Here is a 23,587-nt window from a genome sequence, read left to right as displayed (position 1 = left end):
TTATTGTTTTAATTGGAATTTTGGCTTTCTCTCAGAAAGCACTATGACAGATTTCGGTTTTGTAAAAGTGCCGAAACCCAAGCTTCCCTAGTATTAGAGATGAATAAACAGCACAGAGAACAGCCTGATCACTAACAAGCAGGCATTCTGCCTTGATCTATTCATAGAAAAGAGAGAGGAGGAGGAGAAAATTGTGCTGAAAAACAATTGTACAAATTGTAGGTACTGGATTGTCTGCTAAAACCTGATGTGGCAATGCCACTTATGGTGGCTGGAAAACAGCCCTTACTTATGTTTTCCCCACGGATCCTCTCTGCTCAGAGAGCAGGTCACACCCTGAAGCACTTTAAACTCATCACAGTTTGTCCTCAGAGTGGCCCTCCTCTCTCCATGGGAAGAGGACATTTACGTGGGCCTTGAAATTCACCACCCTTAGCTGTGTTCCAAGGAAAGGGGAATAAATTCTAACCCTTTCCTGCTTTACTTTCAAATTTTTGTTTGTTTTGTTTTGATTTTCTGCTATCTACGGATACTTCCACTGACTCTCAGTATGATTGCTCTTTCTTATACTCACCGTTGCCTCCCAGTAGAAAAAAGAGTCATGTATCTTTAACTGTGTTCTACCTACCAAAGGAAAGCACTTTTATTCTTCGAGCGAATCGGAAGAGGAAGAAGAATCACACAAGAAATTTAACATCAAGATTAAGCCATTGCAATCTAAAGACATTCTTAAGAACGCTGCAACGGTGGATGAACTGAAGGCATCAATAGGCAACATTGCACTTTCCCCATCGCCAGTGGTGAGTGGTTTTTTTTATGTCAAGCTTTGGTGAGGCTGGACAGACAGCTGCATTCTGCCCATACACGTTCAGCAGATCAGAAACTCCTTAAACTGAAGGCTGCATATGGTCACCATTTTATGAACTCTGTAAACCTGAAACAGCTCATTCTAGCTATGGAAGGCAATGCTCATTTTATATTGCAACTCCTGTACTTTTGAAAATGGTCAAAATGACTGAGACCACATTTCTTTTTGACTTATTCTCCTGCAAACATTTTTCAAAGAAGGAAAAAAAAATAACATAAAGATTATCCGGATATACTTCTGAAACAATTAGAAACAATATGAAGTTTACATACTTACTAATAGAGATTTTTTAAAACATAAAAAAATCAAAAACAAAAAATTAAAACAATATATCATCCTCTTTTATGAAAGAACACATAAAAACTCATGGAAGGGAAACAAAGGAAATTGCTGTTTTTCAGGAAAAAACCTTCTCATTGTTAATGCTTCAAAAAGAACTATTAACCTAATATCATAGATCATAGGCTGAAAAGATATAAAAACTCACAATCTTCATTATATTTTATTATCAAATTGTCTTAAATACTCTTATAATTTAGGCACCTCAAATACAGGTATACTTTATTTATATTAAACAAATTGGTATTTTTCTACAATTAGTACTTCCTTCTCCAATTCTCATCTACTAAATTCCTCCAGTTGCAGAATTCTGAGTTCCAACATTTACAGTGTTTTCTCTGTAGAGTTTGATAAATGCTGCAATTGTTTTCTAAAAATAGCTGTGAAGAGCAGATGAAGGCTCTCCTACCAGCAGCTAATATGTTCTTGGCTTCTTGGCATCTTCTTTAGAGACACGTGATCTCCCCGCGACATTTCCCATGAACGAGGTAGTTAATACCTGCAGAACCATTTTTGAGATGCTCTGGAAATACCTCAACCAGCCTTTCTAAAGGAGTTGTAATCACCTGTCCTTTGGGAATAACCATTGCCTGCCTGGTGTGAACCGAGTCTATAACGATGCCTTTTTTAGTGCTTAGTGCTTATAATGGCCTTTACCACTATTGTTAAGAGTCAACTAACATGACCGCTAATAGTAATCAACCACAGCAAATAGTACATCAGGTAATTTTTAATCATATACTCACTTGCCTTCTTAAGATGTATTGTTGAAAAGGGAGGCATGAAATACATGCTTTTTCTTTCCCTTCTGCAATGGAGAGTGCAGATTTTAAACTCACACATTGGTCTGTCATGCAGGTGATTTCTAGCAGTAGGGGCATTTTAAATGCACACACTTTCATTTTTCAGTTGATATCCTTCAAATCATTTTTTTACTTACTAAAAATTTTTTTTATTAATTGGGAAAATGTATTTAAACGCCTGAAACCAATTTATATCCACTTCTTCATGGGATGTAATAAACTTAGTGGGCATTTGGAAGCTACGTGGATAATTGTAAGAAGGCAAGTTCATGGCATTAAATGAATAAAGTTACATGAAAGAAGACTTACCAGAACAATCTCAGACATGCAATATAAATTTGCTGAAAGCTAGTTGAATCTACGAAAGAAATCCCTTCTATCAGAAAGATGTGTGCCCAAGTCATCTGGTAGTTATTCCTCCAACCAGATATGATGCTGCTGAGGGGGTAGCAAGAAGACTGGTTGTTACTCTGAGCTCTGCCCAGCACCTATTTTAAAGTGATATATTGACATGATGTGGTTAAGACTGATAAAAAGCTTCTAGGGAAATCGTGTGAAAACTAGATGGCGACACTCAGAGAAAGTAATCACAGAGTTAGGCTGTTTCTGCAGACCAGGAGCACCACAAACCAGGGGAGCCCAGGACCCCCTACCACTACTGCCCTGCACTCCCAGCCGGCTCCCTCTAATGTGAGAACCTGGCTCTACCATTACTATGATTCCCAAATATTTGTGATTTTGACATTTAATGTAAGAAAATGAGCAGTTATTGCTACTTTAGGGAAAGGTAAGCCTATTTCTGGGTAAACATAAGGGTAAAGAGAGATTGTAACTGAAAAAATATTCTTGGCTTTAGGATGCTTGCCCTCTTCTAGATAATCCATGCGAACCTATATTTCTCAAATGACAGATATAAAACCTTATCTCCAAATCCAGATAAATAGAAATAACCTTTCAAAATCCAGTTAGTGCCATAATAAAAATGAGGAATGCTTTGTACAACTTTTTTTTTAGATGTTTCCAGCCAAATAATCAGACATTCATACATCTACGCTTAATTCCAAAACTAAAAGAGAAATAGGACCTACACCAGCTAATGATATATCAGAATATTTTATTGAGGCTATGGTTCTTATGCTACAAAAGCATCAATCATTACACTAACAGAAATTCCAAGTGGTAAGCTATTCATAACAATGGCTTATGGTGAATTTCTTTTTTTTTTAATTTTAATTTTAATTTTAATTTTTTTTTATTTTTGAGGGGGAGGTAATTAGGTTCTTACTTATTCATCCTTAATGGAGGCACTGGGAACTGAACCCAGGACCTCATGCATGCTAAGCACTCAGTCTACCACTGAGCTATACCCTCCCTTTATGTTGAATTTTTTATTTCTGTTTCTTTTGAAGAATTTTAAGAAAAAGTTGTGTTTCACTTGTTCTTTCCATCTATCTATGAGTATGTATCAATGAATTGTAACCCATTTATCATGAATTGGTTTTTGTTTTATTTAGATAGTTTTCCTCTACATGCTACATGATCAAATGACTCGATAAATGAATGAAATGAGTGGATGGGTGGATGGATGAATGAATCATATATAGCTAAGTGTATATATAGTATAAACAAACCTATTTGAAAATTAATCCTCCTCAAAACAAAGCGTCAGCAATGTAGAAAATCAGAGTTTCATTGCTGGCAAAAATCCTACTGTATAAACAAATAAACGTAATTTCAGTCCAGATCTCACCTTGGCCCTTGATTTTTATATAGAAATCAAGTATAATATGGGCCAGAACAAGGCAGAGCACCAAAAAAAAGAAGAGGGGAGGATGCAGAAGTTAACTCACAGGCAAAAGATGTTCACTTCTAGTCTTATCATGTTGTAGTCTCCTAATGAGATACCACGCTGATAGGGTAAAGAAGGAAAATCACCCCAGTTTTGGTCATTGATTTGGGATCTGTATGAGTTAAAATACAGGTAGAGCTACTTTAACAGAAATCAAAATGGTTTTGACTTTAACAAAGTAGATGGTTTACTTCTATCACACAAAAGAGTCAAAACCAGTACGCAGTCTAGATGCGTAGTAGAGTCTTGCTCCAGGGGTTATTCAAGAACCAGGGGACTTTCTGTATTATCGCTCCACCTTTTCGAGGGTGCTGCTGCCTTATCACCATGAAACACCTCCATGTTCCAGCCTTGGGATGGAGGAAGGAGAACATAAAAGGCAAGTGGTTTCCTTTAAAGGTTTAAGTCAGAAATTGTACCCATCACCACCACCCAGATCCCACTGGCCATAACTTAGTCACATGGCCATATTATTTGGAAGAGAGTCTGGGAAATGTAGTCTTTGGCTGGATACACATATAACCAGCTAAAATTCAGGGTTCTGTTACTAAAAGACAACGGAGTGAATGGATATCGGTGGACGTTGACACAGTCTGTGCCACTTCTGTCCCATTTAAGTAATATCAGATTAATTTGGGGAATTATTGGGAAATGAGATTTTTTTTCCCCTATTTGTCTTAAAATTATTCCCAGAACCTATTGAAACTAGGAAATTTCCTTTTAAAGATTTCTAGTCACTAATTTCTAAATACCAGTGACATTATGCTATGTGCTAGCCAGCAGCAAGGTGAAAAGAAACACATTTAAGTAAGATACCAACCTGCCTGGTTGATACAGGCCCCTCCAACAGTAAGAGGACTCCCTCTGCCTTACAAAGTGCACTGCTTTTGGAGGAAGGCTGTTTCACTGTAGGAAGAAATTTATTAAACCCAAATGCTGTCTCCGTATAACTTTTATTCATGTTATAGTTGTGCTCTTTGAAGGATGATAAAAGGACAAAGTCCCTCCTATTCTCAGCAGGTTTTCCATGAAGCATGAAGCTTACCGATGCCAGCTCCAAATTTGGTGTGCAGGATGTTTGTTAAGGAGTGACCTTGGGCTCGACACCCATAGGGTAGGGTGGGCAGAGGAGAGGTTAGGCTGTTTTGCACATCCAACAACAGCCTAAGCTAATCACATGGGGAACTCTTGAGCTAGAATGACCCTTCAGGGTTGCTCTGAGTTGGGCTGAGATGGATAACCTTTATACTGTGACATCAATCAGTACCCCAGTATGGGCAGGCTAAGAAAGGGCGTGACCTTGGCCAAGGTGTCTCTCTGCAGCTGAGTCGGATCCTCAAGTGTTGACAGTTGAAGGCTGTCTGCCAACAGCGCTTCTAACAGCTGGTGCAAGAAACCCTTCTGAAGACAAATCCACATGGCATATTTTGGCACCTAGGGTTACCACCTCCTTTTCCAAGTGCTTTCTGGCCATTTGTTCAAATAATTTCTTCCAGAATTTTGGGTCAATAGGAGGCAGCCATGTACTAATAGAAAGAGTGTAGCACCTGGATTCAGACAGGCAGGACACCAGGCCCAGATCTGCCAGTTTACCTGTGTAACCTTAGGTAAGTCCCCAGATTTGTCCTAAGACTGTATTTCCTTTTCTGTAAAGTGAGGATAATAATGGTCTTTATGGAGTTTTGATGCAGACCATCGTTGGAGGATCAAATCTTCTTGGACTTTTTGTTCCCTGTGCTTAGCACAGTACATGGCACACATTAGGCACTCGGAGAGTTATTCCGTAAGTGAGCGAATGAAGAGTCTAGTGACATACCTGGTGCATATGTTAGTACTTCCTGATTGTTCATTTCTTTGTTACTACTTGTATTAGCCAGGGTTCTTTAAAGAAACAACTGACAGGAGGTAGGTATATATGTGTATAGATAAACAGATGAGAGAGAGCGAGAGATGACAGATGATAAATAGATTTGTTATAAGAAATTGGCTCACATGATTATGGAGGCTGAGAAGTCCCACAATATGCTGTCTGCACACTGGAGACCCAGGAAAGCTGGAAAGATCATTCAATCTGAGTCTAAAGGCCTTGGAATCAGAAAAGCTGATGGTGTAAATCCCAGTCTGAGGGCAGGAGAAGATGACATGAGATGTCCCAGCTCAAACAATGAGGCAGGAGAATGGGGTGAATTCCTCCTCTCTCCGCCTTTTTTTCTATTCAGTCCCTCTGTGGACTGGGTAAGGGAAAGGCAATCTACTGAGTCCACCAACTCAACTGCTAATCTCATCCAGAAGCACCCTCACAACCCACCCAGAATAATGTTTAATCTGGGTACCTGATAGCCAATCAAGTTGACACTTAAACTAATCATCACAATAGTATGTATGTGTGTCCTTGTGTGTGTGTATATGTATGTATTTTTCTATGTTTATATATATATATATATATATTATTTTTTTTTTAAGTCTAACTTTTGCTCCTTTAGTGAGAGTCATGGCTTTGCTTCTCCATTTCTAGTCTCCTACCCTAAAAGCATTCTGTCTTTTCATGTCCTGGATTATAATGTATCTGCATTTCAAGTCTTGAATTCAGTTAAAGAGGTTTGGGTAATCTCTTGCTTATCTTTTAAAAAAATGTATTGAAGTACAGTCAGTATTTTTTAACAGACTTTATTTTTTATTTTTTAAATTTTTGGTGGGGTGGGTAATTAGGCTTTATTTATTTATTTAGAGGAGGTACTGGGGATTGAACCCAGGACCCCATGCATGCTAAGCCTCCGCTCTACCATTTGAGCTGTACCCTCCCACTTCTTATTTTTAGACTTTAATTTTGAACCAAGTCGGATCCACCTTTTAGAGGAACTACTTTTAAACCATTTTTTTTTATATGGACATTTGTGATTGACATTTCTTTAAACACAAATAGAAACTTTATACTTACCCCTGAAGGAACTGGCATATAGTGGGAAGGACACTGGAATCCGATTGTCCTGAACTCAACCTCTGCTAACGGTACCACTTAGGCAAGTTTCTTAAGCCTAAGATACTGAGTCTCAGTTTCTTCATCTCTAAAATGAGAATAATGAACACCTACCTTACATGATAGTTGTTGGGATGTCCACCTTTTTCTGCTAATAAAATGTAAAGCTCTTTCCCTTAAAGGAGGAGATGGAAACAGAGACGTGTTCCACTATTTGCTTGCACTCATTATAGATACTACGTTTAGAGATTATTTTATTGTTGTTGTTAGAATTGTCTGCAGAGCCTGGGGTACATTTTTAAGAAGTTCATTAATGGTGATAAATCAGGTAACCCAAACAGCCAAGAGTCACGTAGGGCCAGGACTAGTAATTGTTTTGAGTAGCAAACTAGGAAAATGTGTACTTAAAATAACTTGTTTTGTGGTTCCTGTGGACTGGTCTTGAAGCTCTTTCCAGAACTCTTTCCATTCCTAAACTGTTTTAACATCAAAATCCCCTGAATGAGTAAGATGCTTCCTCCAGAGACCGCACTGAAGGCTGACATTCACAGTGGGATCCTCTACTGTGTATCTCCACCAAATTTATTTCATGGAGAGAGGACATCGTTTCCCACCCCTCTTCCAATGAATTCACCAGATATTTGGTAAATAACTTCTACGTAGCAGGCACTGAGAGCTAATATCAGAAATACAAGACAGATAGGTCCAACCCTCTGGCTAACATTCTAACTACACATTTATCAGAAAACAACGTAGCACTAATGTCGCTAGCAGCACAGAGAGGCTGAACTTCCCCTCATGGTCCAAACGCCTGCCTGTCTCCTATTCAGTTTCCTGACTGAAGGGACCCTCTGCAGTCAGCTTCCCCTGTGGCTCCCAATGCACAGTCTCTTGCTTCCTCACACCTCACAGGATCTGAGAGGGAGACATTCATTTCGTACAAAACCCACAGGGGCACACATCTTTTCAGCCATGTGCTTTGCTTACTAGGTACGTTGAAGCCTCTGGCTCCCGCAGCTTTCATGGAATCAAGAAGACAAATGCTACATTGTAGTTCTTAGCACAGTATCATCTTTTCCTCTTGTGAGCTGCCAATGATTCCTTTCCTTTTGTTCTTCGGTGAACCAAGAATCACTGCTGACTTACCTTGAGCAATTGTCTTTAACTATAAGCATTCATTTCTGTACTGACTACAGATTTTTGCTCTGGAATAAGTCAAAACTAAGTTTGCGTTCTGGCTCTGCACTCATTATCCATATGACCCTGGGTAAGTTACATAAACCTTTAAGCCCCAGTCCAGGCTTAATCAAATGTAAGATCATTTTAATAATACTATCCACCTCGTAGGATCCTTGAAAGAATTAAGGAAGTAGTGCGTGTAAAGTCCTCAGTACTTTGTAAGTAGATTTATGTATGTAAAGCCCAAAGGAGTTGCTTGGTAAATGATAGCAATTATTAATCAGAACAATAGAGTGTGTCTCATGGTGACTACTTGTAAACATCCTCTAAGGTCACGGACCACTTAGAGAACTTATGATGGTGATGGTGTTGGTGGTTGGCAGTTGTGAAAGTCTGAGTGCTGACTGTGTGTCAGATGCTTCACATGTATTAATTCACTTATCCCCACAACAACCCAATAGGTATGATTATTACCCTCATTTTACAGATAGGAAAACTGAGGCATAAAAGAATTAATCAGCTAATCCAAGACGTCACGGTTAAGTCAGTGAAGTTGCTCAGATTTAAACTCAGAAGTTCTGGCTTCTAATTCAGAACTCTGAACCACTGTGCTGTACCACTTTTGATAACAGCTATTGGTTCTCTTCCCAGAAAACTAAATTAAAAGCTCGCTAATCATCTCAAACATTTTACAAATAATTTCTGAGTACTCACGACCCCTTTGAAGACCATCACTTTGATGGTGCCTGGGACCCCGCCGTGGGGCCTGCTCCATGCCTTCTTCCACGTGGCGGGAGGGTGAGGCTGAGCTGACAGGTCAGGCAGGCTGCCTTGCTGCTGTGTCTGCTTTGCTTTAGTTGTTAAGGGATGACACCTTGTCTTTCTATGACTCATCTATTTCGGTTCCCTCTGATCAATCAGTCAATCAGTCAGCAAGGATTTTTTATGGCGACGGTTCATGATAACTAGTGGTTTATGTTTTCTAACCACTGTCACGACCAGAAAGATGAAATGAGCAGGTACACCACTAAGCAGACAGGGAGGTGGTGATCGCCCTGTTTTACAGAAGGAATCAACTCAGAAAGATCAAGAGGCAGCTGAAGGTTCAGGGGCCCGGACTAAAACTCCAGCATCTGCCTCTTTTCTGTGAAGTTAAAACCACAGTGTATTTTCTCACCTACGTTGAATCAGGGTCTACTATTCAGTTATCTTTCTATCCCTCTCAGCTTTAATGCCCTGCTGTGAATTCTGGCCCAAGAATCTCTGTGGGAAGCTCTCTGTTTTAGGGGCAGGTTGAGTGTGCAGCGAGAGGACCAAGAAAGAGCACTTCCTTGAAGCACACTGGTTAAGGAGGAAGCACACAGGCCTTTGAGTCTGTATCTTATTGTCTGCGTGTCCATGTGCAAACTCCTTAACTCAGAGCCTCGGATCCCAAGTCTGTAAAATGGGAATAATGATCCTACCTTCTCAGGAATGATGTAAAGATGGCAGGAGATAATGTTGCAAAATGCCTGCTTCAGTGTCTGTCACTGAGGAAGGGGCTCGACAAGCATCTGTTCCTTTTGAGCTCCATTTCCCTCTTCCCTAACTTCAGAGACTTGTGGGAAGCAGAAAGAAAATAAAAATAGCGAGGGAGGACTTGAGCAAAGTCGAGGAAAAGAGGGCTGAGCAAAATGAGCGAGTAGGAGTTGACCTACCCTGGCATGTGTGCTCATGCCTCCTCCCTTTCCCCTGCAAAATTCAGTGATACCAGGAGTTAAAGAATTTGACATAGAGTTATGAAGGAGCAATTAGTTTAATCTTGTTCCTGGAGATGTGCTATCCACAACGGAGTTATTTAATCAAAAAATAAGGGGAGGGGGAGATAGCTTTCAACTGAGGACGATCTGGTGCTGTTTGTCTATTCCAGGTGGCCCACCCACCCTGCCACCCCCAAATTAGCCTGCCAGAGAGCAAAATCCCTGAATTTGCTGCTGCTTGGTAACACCACCCCCTTTCCTGTCCTCACTTTGGCAGAAGGTTCAGCACCCCATTGAGTTCAGTAAAAACAAAGAGTCATCAGTGGGGGAGGAGAGCTTCAGTCTCCTACACGCTGGCATTTGCTCCCAGCAGAAACTCTGCACGGTGCAAGGGGAGGCTAAAGATGGCATGCATTCTGATGCTAAGTGTTCAGCCCAGACCTCCTGTGCAGCAAGCTGGAGGGAAGAGGCTCAGTCTGGGTTCTGCCCATCAAGGAGACTTCGTAGGGCAAACATGATTTGGGTTGGGTCTAGACCAGGAATATCAAGCATGGAGCACGGAAACTGCCACTCCCCATCCAGACCTTCAGTAGACATTGCAACTGGGTCCCACATCCCAGATGCAGTCTGAGAAGCCCCCTCCAGACACAGCTGCAAGCAGCCTGGCCAGAACCACCTAGGAGTGGCATGTGAGATGTACCTCTTTTTCTCCAGGCCTTAGAGAGAAAAATAGATGGGGAAATGGGTGGGATCTAACTGTCTCAAAATACATTCTTCTCTTTCTTACATTATAATAAGCTATGGACCATCTGCAGAAGAGTTTCTTTCATATCTGAATGTTTGTTCTTTCTTTCATTACTAATTACTTTTCCTAGAGAATTCTCTGTTGCTTCCATTTCCTGATCTTTAAATAAAAATACCATTTTTTCAAACCCTTATGCCCCCACCCATGGTAGTAAGAAGAAATCTCTGAGCTGTGGTATGTTTCGATCTCCTTGCAAAATGAGCAAAAAATGAGTTCAATCTGGATTGCCTTTGTCATTATTTCTCCAATTAATGTTGGTTGTACCCTCTGAATACAGGGTATTTTGCTTCCCTTCGTGAGGTATAAGAGAATTTCCTTGCATGACTCTAAATTCTTTCATTGTGTTCTACTATCTCAGACCACCTGATCTGATTGGGCGTTCCAGAAACATGAACGACAGGGTCAGAGATCTTAAACCCTCAATTTCTGTTATTCACTTAAAATCTAATTGAATGAGACAATATACCCACAATATTGACGCATAAAAATGTTTGGGTGTCCTCAACTAGAGGTAGCAAATTCTTGAATTATATGCTTTTAATTACAATGCTAATTATCAAAAAAGCTAGCTTTTATATCTTCAAGTTCTTCTGTCTTGATTGTGTTAGTCCTACTGGTATGGAGTTGAATTTAAAACCATTTTTCTTAGCTAATGGTGTAATCAGGGTAGAATGGGCCCTGTAAAGAAGCAATCATTTTGGAAAATAAGTTTGTAACAGAAGAAGAACTTGTGAATAATTCAGTAAGCGTTGGGTTTATAAAAATTAATCCTGCACCCAGAAGTTATAGGTTCTTAGTCCTTCTTTAATGGGGCCTTTCCTCAAGAGTCTATGACACTGAGTAACGTGCAGTAGGTACTTAGAAGATACTTGTTCGTTGACTGGACAGATGGATGCTTGTCCCTGTGGGAAATTATACAGAACTTGATGTTTCACTGTGATATAATGAAACCTATCTCTCTCACATTATTTTATAAAGACAGCAAATTTTTTATCTTTTCTCCTTCAATTCAACCAAGTGTTTCTCCATTATTGAATGGATGAACAATATGAACACTAACTCTGTTTATTCTCTTACAGGAGTTATTTGTAAGTTCTTTTCTAAAGCTTATTAATGTGTTCTTATTTTCTGTGGGTGCTAATTTCCTCTCATAATTCTGTTCCCCAAATCCCGTACATTCTAATGAGGTGCCTGTTTTCTCATCTCAAGTCTCAGATTTCAGTCACTTCGTGGTCCCTGACCTTGAGAATAAAGGATAGATACTTTATTACCTTTTTTATACCATTTATTTTTATACTAAAGAGTTTCTATAAATATACAAATAATAGTGTAAAAATAACTGTAACAGTATGAAAAAACATCTATCCTATTGTTCTTTGAAGGAGAATTTTTTTAGTGCTAGAAATAATCTACAGCAATGAATGTACTTCTTAATTGTTTTAGAAAAAAATCTTAGAGTGTGAATCACTCATATTAATGATGTCAGGAAATGCTTCCTCAGACGTGGAGTGGTGGGAGGGGGGATTTCATTTCTAAACAGAATGAAGGTGAGATTTCCTTCTGTCTCTTATATTGTCTGAAGGACAGTCACTAACTGCCCATGGACCTTAGGAACTATTGCTTCAAATCAGCCACCCGCACAGCAGTGGTACAGAGCCATGCACGCCGGGCTGAGCTAATTGTCCTGAAGTGGCTGGCACAGAGGGAAGGCAAGATGGACTGCTCTCATTCTGTTTTGCCCCGCCGAAACTCCCTTTCTACCTCCTAGCCCATTGGAAGCCCAACTTTATTTTATTTTATTATTTTATTTTTAACATGGTACATGGGGAATCAAAATAAGCTTCCAAAGAGTAATGAAAAACAACAACATATGTCCCCTCCAGGTGTTTTCTGGTCTTGTTTCATCTGTTTCATCAATGCCTCTTCTCAACAACCAACAGTGACTAAATGTCCACGCTGAGGACTCCTGATAAGTAACAGTCATGAGCCACGCTGAAGCAGAGGGAAACCGGTCTCCACAGTGGCCTCTGAGAGCCTCGTGGTGGGGATACCCCCAACCCCAGACTAACACCTGCCACCCTTCCTTCTCACTCCATTCCCTCCCTCTCCTCGGCATTCCCTCTTCCCCTAGGGTGGCACTGCGACCTCCCTCTCAACTTCAGGTGCTTCGTCAAGTCCCCTTCTCAGTGAGCCCTCCCCTGACCACCTTATTTAAAGTCACAAAGCTCTCTTTCTTGGCATTCCCAAACCCCCTGTATATGCTCTACTTTTTAAAATTGCATATATCATCTTCTAAAATACTAAATACTTTGCTTTTTTATTATATTTATTATTTATAATCTATCTCCTCCCTGTCCCCACAAAAGCTCATTGAGCAGTTTTGTCTGTTGCTCCTATTGCTTTGCTCACTAATGTACCGAGAACAGTGTCTGGTCCTAATTAGGTGCCCAATGAATACTCATTAATGGTTTAATAAATGACTAAATCATCCTTTTGCTCCTTGTGAATACCTGACTAGTCAGACATAACTGATAGGAAGGAGTTACATCAATAAGAAAATCTCATTTGTTAAAATATAAAGACTCAAAATATAGCCATCCTATTTTTAAGGTTAAACAATTGTAGACTCTTAAAAAGCTTGGAAATTAGATCTGGCTTTTTGTGTCTTGATCCCACTCTATAAAACTTGATGCCAAAAATTCCCATGGCAACTCAGTTCCTCATTAAGAGGACGGGGGTATATTTAGAGCACAAAATCTCCATGGAAGGATCATTGAAATTGTGGTGTATATTTTCTCTATTCACCTCTGTTAGCTTTAGCTCTGGGTCTTAAACAGAATTCAATCTTAAATGCTGCTGATCTCCAGCCCTTCATGCAGAAAGGAAGGCTTCGACAAGACCTAACTTGAATGACTGCTTGCGTTAAAAAGCGATTTGGGATAATGCAGCCAGAGAGAGATTTTCCATTTGCAGAGGGTAGGGGTCTCTGGGCTCCTTGGAAAGCCATTGATCATAAGGCTGAGCTACCTTTCAACAAGGCTTGCAAATTAGAGAATTATGTTGCTCAGACCATCAGACAGGAACATCCCTGCACTTAGAGACAATTCACTGGTTATATTTTACATGTATGTAAATTCAACCCAAATTGTTTCTGTGAACACGAGTACCTGGAGGTATAAAGCTCTTTTTCTGTCCTTTTATTATCTTTTCCATAATTAAAAATAACTCTGATGCGATTAGCTCTTTTTCAATCAAGAAATATCTTTGTTTTCCCCAAAAGAGAATTGTCTTGTCATGTTTTTTTCTTTGTTCAACATTCTGAAGAAACTCCCAAGAGGTCATCGCCTAGGTGTTGATAGCTGCTAACAATTACAACATGTTGAGTAAAGATGGTTTAATCATCATAGAGCCTGGAGTAGGAGTGAGGGGTGAGCCCTTATCATCTGTGTGTTCATGTTTATTCCTCTAATTCTAATTTAATCAAATGCATTTCATTCTAGAAAAAGGCTGAGAAATTTACCTTACAATCAGAGTTTAATTCCAAGATCTGAAATCATGCCTAGAAACACAAGCTTACTTGCTGAAAAGCTCATTCTGAGACCTGCGATGATAGACAGGCATGATCTATTAAACTCCTTCCTTTGGAAAAATCCAAGATTATCTTCCAGGCTCTGTGATCTGTTAGCTTTTAGCTCTGTCATTTCTAAATCCCAGTGCTCATAAGGGCTTGAAACTGGATTCAGTCTGTTTAGGGGAATTGGGCTCTGCCACGCGCCCACCCCAACCCGGCTCCCTGGAGTTAGACAAGCGGGGATCCAGTCCCAGCTCTGAATCTTTGTAACCAGGTGACCTTGGAACTCATCCAAGCCTCCTTTTCCTCCTTAGTAAGCTGGAGATAATGACACCAACCTCATGAGGTAAAACAGTAATAGTAAATTCTCAGCAAACGTTAGCCGTCACTGCCATCCACATTTTTAATTTTCACAACAGTTCTACAAGGCAGCAGTCTTCCCTGCTTTGCAAACTATGGGATTGAGGAACAGTGTAACTTGCTCAAAAGCATCCAGAAAATAAGGGGTTAAGCTAATTTGCATATGTAAAAACTCATGCACTTCCTTCCATGACAACTCCTTTGAAGCTATTTAACCCCAAAATTCTTTTGTTTGTAAATTAAGGACTTGGACCTTAAATTTTTTCATTTCTCTGTGCTATTTATTAGGGTCTAGTCTGAAAGCAGCACCAAGGCTGTGGGTCCTATCTTGAGCCTCAGTTATTCTGAAGTAGTCATTTTTTTGCTATAGGAGAACATTCCACCCTGGAGATCTGATCACATAGCTCTACACTAATGTTTGTGCAAAACAGTGCCACTTCCTTGGAGCCTTTGTAACATCTATTAGCGCCTGAGTTCACTAACGGGCAGAGAGATCGACAGTTAAATAGGAGCTCAGTGATACATTCACAGGAGCTGGTAAAGGAACCACTACCACTGGGGCCATGTCCCTCAGGCTGTATACAGTTCAGCCTTATTGCAGAGACCAGTTCATCTTTCTATATTTTAAAAGACACTGTGCTTCAAACATTTGTATCATGTTTTAATGACCATAAAAAGAAAATTCAAAAACATGCTCTGAGTGCCTACTGTGTGCCTCGCACTAGGCTGGGGCTCAGCGAATCCATGCATAACCATTACTGAGAACGGATAATGAAACAGAGACACCTAAATAACACAGAACAAAATAAGAACTGCAAAAAATATACTAGCAACGTGTGCCTTTGTTTTCTCTGAGGCTAGAGATGCCAGGGAATGATTTATTCTGACTGGAAAGCTTGGAAAAGGCATCATGGAGGAAATGTTAATGGCCTTGAAGAATAAGTGAGATAGTAATGAAGGGAGAGGGGGAAGCATTGAAGGCTGAAGAAGCAGCTTGAGCAGAAGGCAGGGACACATATGAGTGGACTGCACCTTTGGGAGACACGAAGGAGGGTCTGCAGCTAAGTGTAGGCTTCATGTAGACAACAGTGCAAGATGAGGGAAGCCAGAGCCTATTATGAAGGCATTAAAAGACAGAATGAAGCTTGCATTCTATTTTCTGAATAATGGGTTTTCAATGGGCAGAGTAATACATTCACATCAGTATTTTTGTAAAATAATTCTAAGGGTAGTATGAAGGATGTATTCAGGAGATAAAATACGGAGGAGGCTGAAGGAGTGCATACTACTGTAAGCAAGAAATGAAATGAAATTCAGACAGTTGCTGAGGAAATAAAAGAGCACTCCCAGGGGCCAGGGGCCACTCACCAGGAAAATAATTTGTAATTGCCCATGGAGAGTGAGGGCAAGTGAAAAATGGGAAGAGAAGTGACAGTTTGAGCCAGGGTATCTTGGGAGAAGATAATAGATGCCAGTTTTCCCTGATAAGATTGGAAATTTTGGAAAATCTGCAACACATTCGTGGAATTTTCCAATTCCTTTCAATATTACAAAGCATAATCTTCTATTTTCAAAGTACAAATCTACTTGATAAAAGTCAACCATTCAAAAGCGAGCTTAGAATGTACTCAAATGGAGGCCACACCTATGCCCTTTATAAATTGAATTTGTAGAGGATGCAAAACTACTTCAACGCATCTTAGCTTTCCAGCTGGGACTCTTTAGCAAAAAGATTAATAACAGAAAAATGAACATAAGTCTATTAACATGTCTGTTTCACGTATACCGGGCCGATACTCAGGAAAAATGAGTAACTCAAAGAAGTGGCTTCAGAATTTACAATTGAACACCATCTTCACAGGGATGGAGGCTTCTTAGGGGAGAGTAAATGATTTTTAAGGAACATGAATGGGCCCTTAGAAGCATAGATGAGAAGTATGATAGTTTGTGATAAAGTTTCTCTGAATATGGTGTCAACTTCTGGTCTCCTGTCCTCTGATGAGTCAGTCCTGCTTGGTTGATGAAACTGTTCAGAATATTGATTTCCTTTTGGAAGATGTATCTTTAGGCAGATTATGGGAGTTCAGAGAAAGCCTCTCCTTGCATTTGCTCTTTTCATGTGCCTACAGCTCAAAACATTCAGTATGGCAAAGTGGCATATTTGGGGGTGGTATAAAGCCAGCAGCCGGGAAATGGCCGGATCAGACACCCACAGGAAGCATTTATAAGAGCAATGCCGTGGAGAGCTGCTTTAAGGAAGGTTACTCTGAATGTTGAGTTGTATCTTCTTGAATATACCTTTCATCGCTTTCATTGTCTCTTTATTTTTTCCTCCCCATGCCTGCACTTTTAGAGGAAAAGTCCGGTAAGAAATAAGTCCTTTCTATATCTTGGCCAAACATTATTTACTCTGTACATATTCTGTATATCTGATGACTGACTGTATTTAACACCTAAAACCGATTCCGAACTTTAAAAACAAACCTTTATGAACCAGGGCAAGGGCTAACTATGCCCTATGGGGAAAAAAAGGAAGTTGGTTGTTAAGTGATTTTACAAGCCTGTGATTAAGGGCCACGGGGTAATTTTGTAAAGATTCACCTCTGCCTCAGTCATAGGCATGTGATCAAATATTTTAGTATTAAGTTTCATTTATTGCAGCTTCCACTTGGTTTAGTCCAGCTACATATACTTACCATGAGCTAGGCGAACTTTTTTTTAAGTTAATTTTCTTTGAACGTACAACATGATAGCATGTCCCTGAGTGAACGCTAGTGAAGGTGGCCTAGGAAAGGGAAGTTGTCCTCTTTTCTTCTTTTTTTCCCCAGTTAGTCAGAAAAATTATCCCCTCCTGGAGTTGTCAGAGACAGAGAAGGAAGATCTTTATAAAGTGCGAATCATCTCTTATGTGGTTCATTTTACTACCAGGGTAATTCTTAGTGGTAGCACAAATTGGATACGAGGTACCTCCATCTTTTTTTTCTTTTAAGCAACAATGAAACAGATCTATATAAAAAGAAAATACATTGTTCTTGTCTCGGCTGCCTGGTTTATTGGGAAGATGTTCCCAGGATGCTGACACACAGCTGACACAGGCGACCTCTCCACTGGAAAATATGAAAATGTTGTGTTTCCATGTTAACACGCACCACGAAGTGGTTGCTTGTCTATTTAACTCACCTAAGTGGATGCTGCAATCAGTGCTGTAACCTCCCATCCTGCCATTGACCCAAAGCTGGCAGTCCCTGTACCACGCGCAGGAGATGCTCTGGTAGCAGGTCATGTGATTGGAGGAAGGAAGAGAAGAAGATGTAGGAAGAACAAAAAAAGCAGAGTCAGACCATTGCAATTTATCAAAATGTGGACCCAATGATTTTTGTTTCCAAGAATAAAACCAGTACCTATTATAATTATTATTACTAAACTAAATGACCTACTTCTGAGTAATTGGGAGTCAGTTTCATGTTATGTGACATGCTGTGACGTACGTATCATTAGCGCCCTTCAACAACCTTTCTTTGTATTTTGCCAATTTCATTTATTCTTCTTGACCCTGAATTTATCTCTGAATTATCCAAATTTGGCCAATTGAAATACTAAGTGGCCTGAAGTTACCTAAAGTGGTGCTTTAAAAATGTCTTGTTCCTCATTATCTTTCCTCCTCCTGTGTTGCTCTGACAGCAATGTCAACCACAAGTGTTCCTTTTCCTCACTAGCTGTGTGTCTTTAAAGATGATTCCTCTCCTATGCGCCTGCCTCATTCTTCCTTGGAAATGTCCATGTTGTTGACGCTCAGCCCACTCAACTTTTAGTGGTATCTTGGTTAGTTACAGGTGCTTTGTCTCTCTTCCCAAATGGAGTTTCAGAAGATCATCTCTCCAAGCCCTGCTGGATGTGATAGGCATTCACTGTCATCTGACTTGTAACAGACACAGAAACAAATTCAACTATAGACAAACGCATACCATTGAGGGGGAGGGGAGGGTGACTTCCCATAGGTTCTTGCCTGATAGATTGTTTTCACCCTAAAGCATTTAAGAGCAAATAAGAATATTGGCTAGGATCATAGTAATAAACACAATGATCATATATTCTAATTCTTTCCTAGAAAATTCTCTCACTGAATCACTGAGTTTGCTGTGACTAGACTGTATAAAAATAATATTTGTTTGGCGCTTTGTGGCTTTTCACGCTTTTTCCTGTTTCCCTACAGCACTGAATTTTTAGCAAATGAGGATGTTGTAAAGCTTCAAGACCTGAGGCTGGTTATTTAGCGATTTTGACAAGCCAGATTGTGTTTGGTTACTTCTTTTTATATATATCTTAAAACACCCGCATTGGCTAGGACTAAAGTTAGCTGAATTTAAATTAATCCTTTTGTGCAAAAAATAACCAAACAAAGCTGATGTGGGGTAAGGACACTGTGGGTACTTCGAGGACAGATCCAGAAGTATCTTCTCTTAGGAGGGCATATTCATACAGCAAAGTATATATATTGTAGAAATACAAAATGTTCTGACCAAAGATCTTCATTCTAGCAACCAAATCATAAATCAGTAGTGCATACTCACTTTGAAAATAGCGTCAAAGTACAAAGTAAGACTTATCTCCAGGCTGAACATAAAAATGGAAGTAGAGGAGAAAATAAAATGTTTTTCAATACCTTCTCCAGGATGCATCAGAAGATCGAGGGAAGACTAGGAATTGCACAATTAATGTTTAATCAGGAACACAGGAAGTTTGTGCAGAAAACAAATAGACCAATTGCAAAGTCCTTGTCTGAGTAATCAAGTGAAGTAATAACAGTAGACAAAAAAATTTACTGAGAGCTTATTATGTGTGATACAAATGTCTGCAATCAGAGACAAATTGGCCACCTGCAGTTTCTGAACAACAGAATGGATGTTTTGTTTGGTTGTGTAGTTAAAAACAATCTCAGCACCGTTTAAAAAACAGAATCTTTGAAATTAATTTAAAAAATCAAGATATGCATCTTCTCTGATGACTCTGAAGATCCGGCAGCCCTAGGTCCAAATTTTTACACTGCAAACATGGGTGCACCCACCTGGAGGTTAGTTCCCCAGAGCTTTGTGAAGCACGTGTGCCCTCACACACGGCACCCCTGCTCCTTGCCCTGCACACTACTGAGTTTGCAGTTTAACACAGAAAGAGTTCGGCTTACAGAATCTATCAGGACCAGACCCTGAATGAGTTTCCTTCCATCTTCGAAGCCAGTTCTATATAGTGGTAGAGCAAAGATAGACCACTTGAGGCTTCAAGGTTCTTGGGAAATGACAGGAGAAAGAGTAAAATAAAACTTCTAACAGGAAAGACCCTCCCCTCCTGGCTGGTAATGGCCTTGCTGTCCCTGTTCAGCAGAGCCTACAACTGCTTTCTGAACCTTAATGATGACAATTAACATATAAAGCCGTTCAGTCTGACTTCTGGGATCCTTTGCCTGCTTTTTAAGGTTTCAGATAGCTTTTAATGATGGACCTGAGGTTTTCTGGGTCTGACCTTTCCACAGCTTTTAGCTGGGTCTTCTGGATTCTGGTTAGCAAGCTTGTGACTGCATGAATCTAAACAGCTGGATCTTTATGAAGGCGTTTTGGCAGTAGAGTTCCCAAAATGCTTTTTTAATCATGCTATCTTTTACTAGAAAAGAATACAAACAGGAACTGTTGATTAAAATATATGGGTTTTTAACTCACTGAACTTAATTTTGGGTGACTTAATATAATTAGAAGTATTTTGAAAAGTGTTGTTTTCTATAGTCCTAAATAAAACTTCTTGAATTTGAGTTCTGCCTACATGGTTGCAATGTACATTTTATTTTGCATTATTTCTCCTAATCATCTTGGGGAAAACTGTCTCTTTGAATCCCCTCTTTGCTGTAATTTATGCTGCTTTTAAGTGTGAATTGTTTGCCATGAAATTGAAGCTAAAATCATAAATCCCCACCTTTTCTTCTTTAGAGAAGAACTTTAGCCTGGTCATTAAAGAATTTTAAAGTCAAAAACTTTATATAAAACAGGGCTTGAATTTGTCTCCAAACACAGGGTACATTTGTCAGTAAAAGAATTTAAGCCCAGAAATACATAGTCATAACTGTCCTTTTTTTCTGATTTTATTTAAATTGCATCCATGCAGATAAACAGATTCATAAGAAAGTGGCATCGATATGGAACAGAACTGGGAAAACATGGTGAATAATAAAGTCTAAAATTTTACAAGTAAAATTGACCAGAGTAAATATGTCTAAAATCCTAGCTGCTGACTGATACTCGTCTGAAAAGTAACCATTCCTGGCTCTCTGCTTTAGGAGTCCTCCAACAGCATCAGGCTTGGTGTCCTAGAAAGAACGTGAGGATGAGAGACCCGAGATCTAAATTCTGACTCTGGTTCTACCCTTTTTCTAGTCTCTTTTTCTTCTCTGTATCTTAGAGGCAATTGGACTATATATCCATGGAGACCTCCCAGGTATAGAAGACTATAGGTTTTTATTTCTTGTCTATATTCTGGAGAATAGAGCCATCTTTTTCATTTATGCAACCTTCCAGATACTTTTGCGTTTGTGCTTCTTGCCCAGATTTTAGGATTTGGCCAGCACTGGGTCCCCGGTACAGCCTCTGTGAATTCATGGGCAAGCTCATATCCTGAAACGGAAGCTCCGAGCAACAGCGCTTGCCCCACTCACATCATAGTCACTCTTGTTACTGCAGAAACATCCTAAAGATGGAGAGCAACTAGAGAGCACTGGGGTAAATGGTAGCAGCCAGGATTGAGGAGTTAAAGAAAGAAGTCATATGTCTATTTGTCCACGCATCACCCGGTCCACCAGTGTTCCGTGGCTGCTGGATGGTTTTCTTCATTCCCACCTGCGCTTGCCAGGAGCTCCTCATCTCCCTCACCACATCCTACCCGTTGCTGGAGACTGCCCAAACCACCAGACCAAGAACATGTGCTTTAAAAACGTCCTCAGCAGCACTCACTCCACAGAGTGCTAAAGGGAAAAGCCAGGCAAAGAAGAGGTCTCTCTGATCCTTCCCTCCGAGTTTTGGAGACTCTAATTAAAGCCCTGATTATGTGGGAAATGTATTATGTCTGTGATGTTTACTAATACTCTGTTGTGTGGGGAAACAGTGTTCCCTGAACTACCTATTCCCTAAAACGCCCCTTCCCAAACAATATGGAGGAAAAACATCTCAGGACAAGGCATGAAGAACTGCCAGTGAAATTTTCTTGTATGTTTCTGCTTTGTCTTTGTGTACGTAGAACTGAAACTAGTACATTCCCATTAGCAAATCTATGCTGTACAGTGGATGGATTCTCTTTAAGTTTCTCCAAGACCTCCTTATGGTTTAAGTAAGCCACCAACACAATGACTGCCTGTCCTTCTTTGGCCCGATTACTCAGAGTGTGTGTTTGGTTAGCTGTTGATGAAGTCTTCTGTTACCCAAGCCTGTTGACTGATCCATCATTCTCTGACTAGGTGTCTGTTCTCTCTTCCTTTTTGCTGATCACAGAGGCGCAGCCCGGTAAGAACCCTCAACATTTTTACCTTAAAAATGTATAGTGAAAATTGTTGCCAAGGCAGGGTGGCCAGGTTGGCTTCTTGTAAAATTTGTAACTCAGTATGAATGAGGCAGATGAATTAGGTTTAGTAGTTGAAAGTTTCTGGTCTTATGTGTGTTCAGATCATCAGAGCACTTCCCATAACAAGCTAAATTAATACATAGGTATCCCAACTCCTAGTGCTATGTGTGAAAAATGTGTGTGGTATATGTGTGTATGCGAGATCTGGAGGTTGTCCAGAAAGCACCATAGACATTTGTAAAACGTGATCATAAAGAATAAGAAAACAATCTACCTATAAAGGGAAGTAAGGAAACAATTTGTAAGCCACATTGTTTTTAAGCCTGAATTTAAAATAAGTCCCTGGACCATACCTTATATTGGCCAAGATACAATAATACATAATCATACTTTCTATCTTGGGAGGAAGAGCCCTGCTTTCAAGTCAGTCTTTCTAGGCTGTCACATATATATATTTCATCACTGAAGGCAAATCAGTACCAGTTTGCATTGTTCAGAGTAAATATCAATCATTTTCCTCAGGTTGAAAGTGCAATGAATTTGAAGCAGCAAAAAGAAGGATCTTTGCTATGTTTAAAATGATCCCCACCTGCCCGGTCAGTGCCTTGCAAGAGGAAATGGAATGAAACAGTGCTCTCTGAAATATCCCTAGGCTTGTGCCAATTTGATCAATCAAATACTGTTTGAGGCAAATGCTCTACACCAGCTGGCAAGCTGTGGTTCTCTATTTAAGCCACAGAGTTGATGATCATAGCACCTTCGGAGACTAGGTGGATGACTCCAACACCACGGTTAGGTAACATCTCAGGTTATGACACATTACATTCTTTTTTTTTTTTTTTTTTTTAAGGAAAAAGAGTGAATTGACTAAATCAAAATGAAGGCAGTCTATTCACAATCTACCTATAAAAAGAATCATTGCAAGGAGGGAAATGTGGTCACTTGGGGAGGATAAGGTTTTAGAATTCAATGGGCTTTTTTCCTGAATGTGGTTTGTGTGGTCATTATCACCTTAACCTTGTTCTAGATTTGTCCTGTTGTGACATCAAGGCCATCGAAGGTCTATATGCCGGATCCAGAGACAACAGGACTTGCTTTTCTGTTGCTAATGACTTTCTGCTGATGGAGTGAATATCTGTTCCTTTCTAAACTGATCTGAAATTATTCTTTCTCATTTCTAAACAACAGAGTTTTCTTGCATATTTCTGCCATGTCTGCTTGCACTTGACGTGATTTTTCATTCACAAGGAATATTGAATAAAAAATGTCACAGGGGCTTCCTGTCTAGTGCTTCTCAATAATAAATATCTATCAAATGAATTGATCTACCGGGAAGCAATGAATACCAAAGAAGTTTTGTATCTTTCTTGGTTTCACAAGTGTAACATTTTAAACAAAAGGGTAAGACAGAGAAACCAAAAGTTCTTCAATGTAGCCTCTGGGGTCCCCTAACTCCTGGATTTCAGGTCTCACTATACCAGGTGGGTCCTATTCCCTCAAT

The 23,587-nt window shown here is 39.9% G+C and overlaps 1 protein-coding gene across 16 annotated transcripts in view; it reads left to right on the top strand.

The window, feature by feature from the left end:
- Positions 1-23,587, top strand: part of SGIP1 (SH3GL interacting endocytic adaptor 1) — a 182,533-nt gene that overhangs the window by 92,209 nt on the left and 66,737 nt on the right. For all 16 annotated transcript variants that reach the window (XM_064493480.1, XM_064493490.1, XM_064493482.1 and 13 more), the window contains one exon: positions 625-800. In XM_064493480.1, the coding sequence (XP_064349550.1) occupies positions 625-800 (176 nt within the window). The remainder of the gene's footprint in view (positions 1-624; positions 801-23,587) is intronic.

This window comes from Camelus dromedarius, chromosome 14, assembly GCF_036321535.1.
Source record: "Camelus dromedarius isolate mCamDro1 chromosome 14, mCamDro1.pat, whole genome shotgun sequence".
NCBI lineage: Eukaryota > Metazoa > Chordata > Mammalia > Artiodactyla > Camelidae > Camelus > Camelus dromedarius.
The sequence above is the reverse complement of the archived record's forward strand: the minus strand, read 5'-3'. Positions and strand labels throughout refer to the sequence as shown.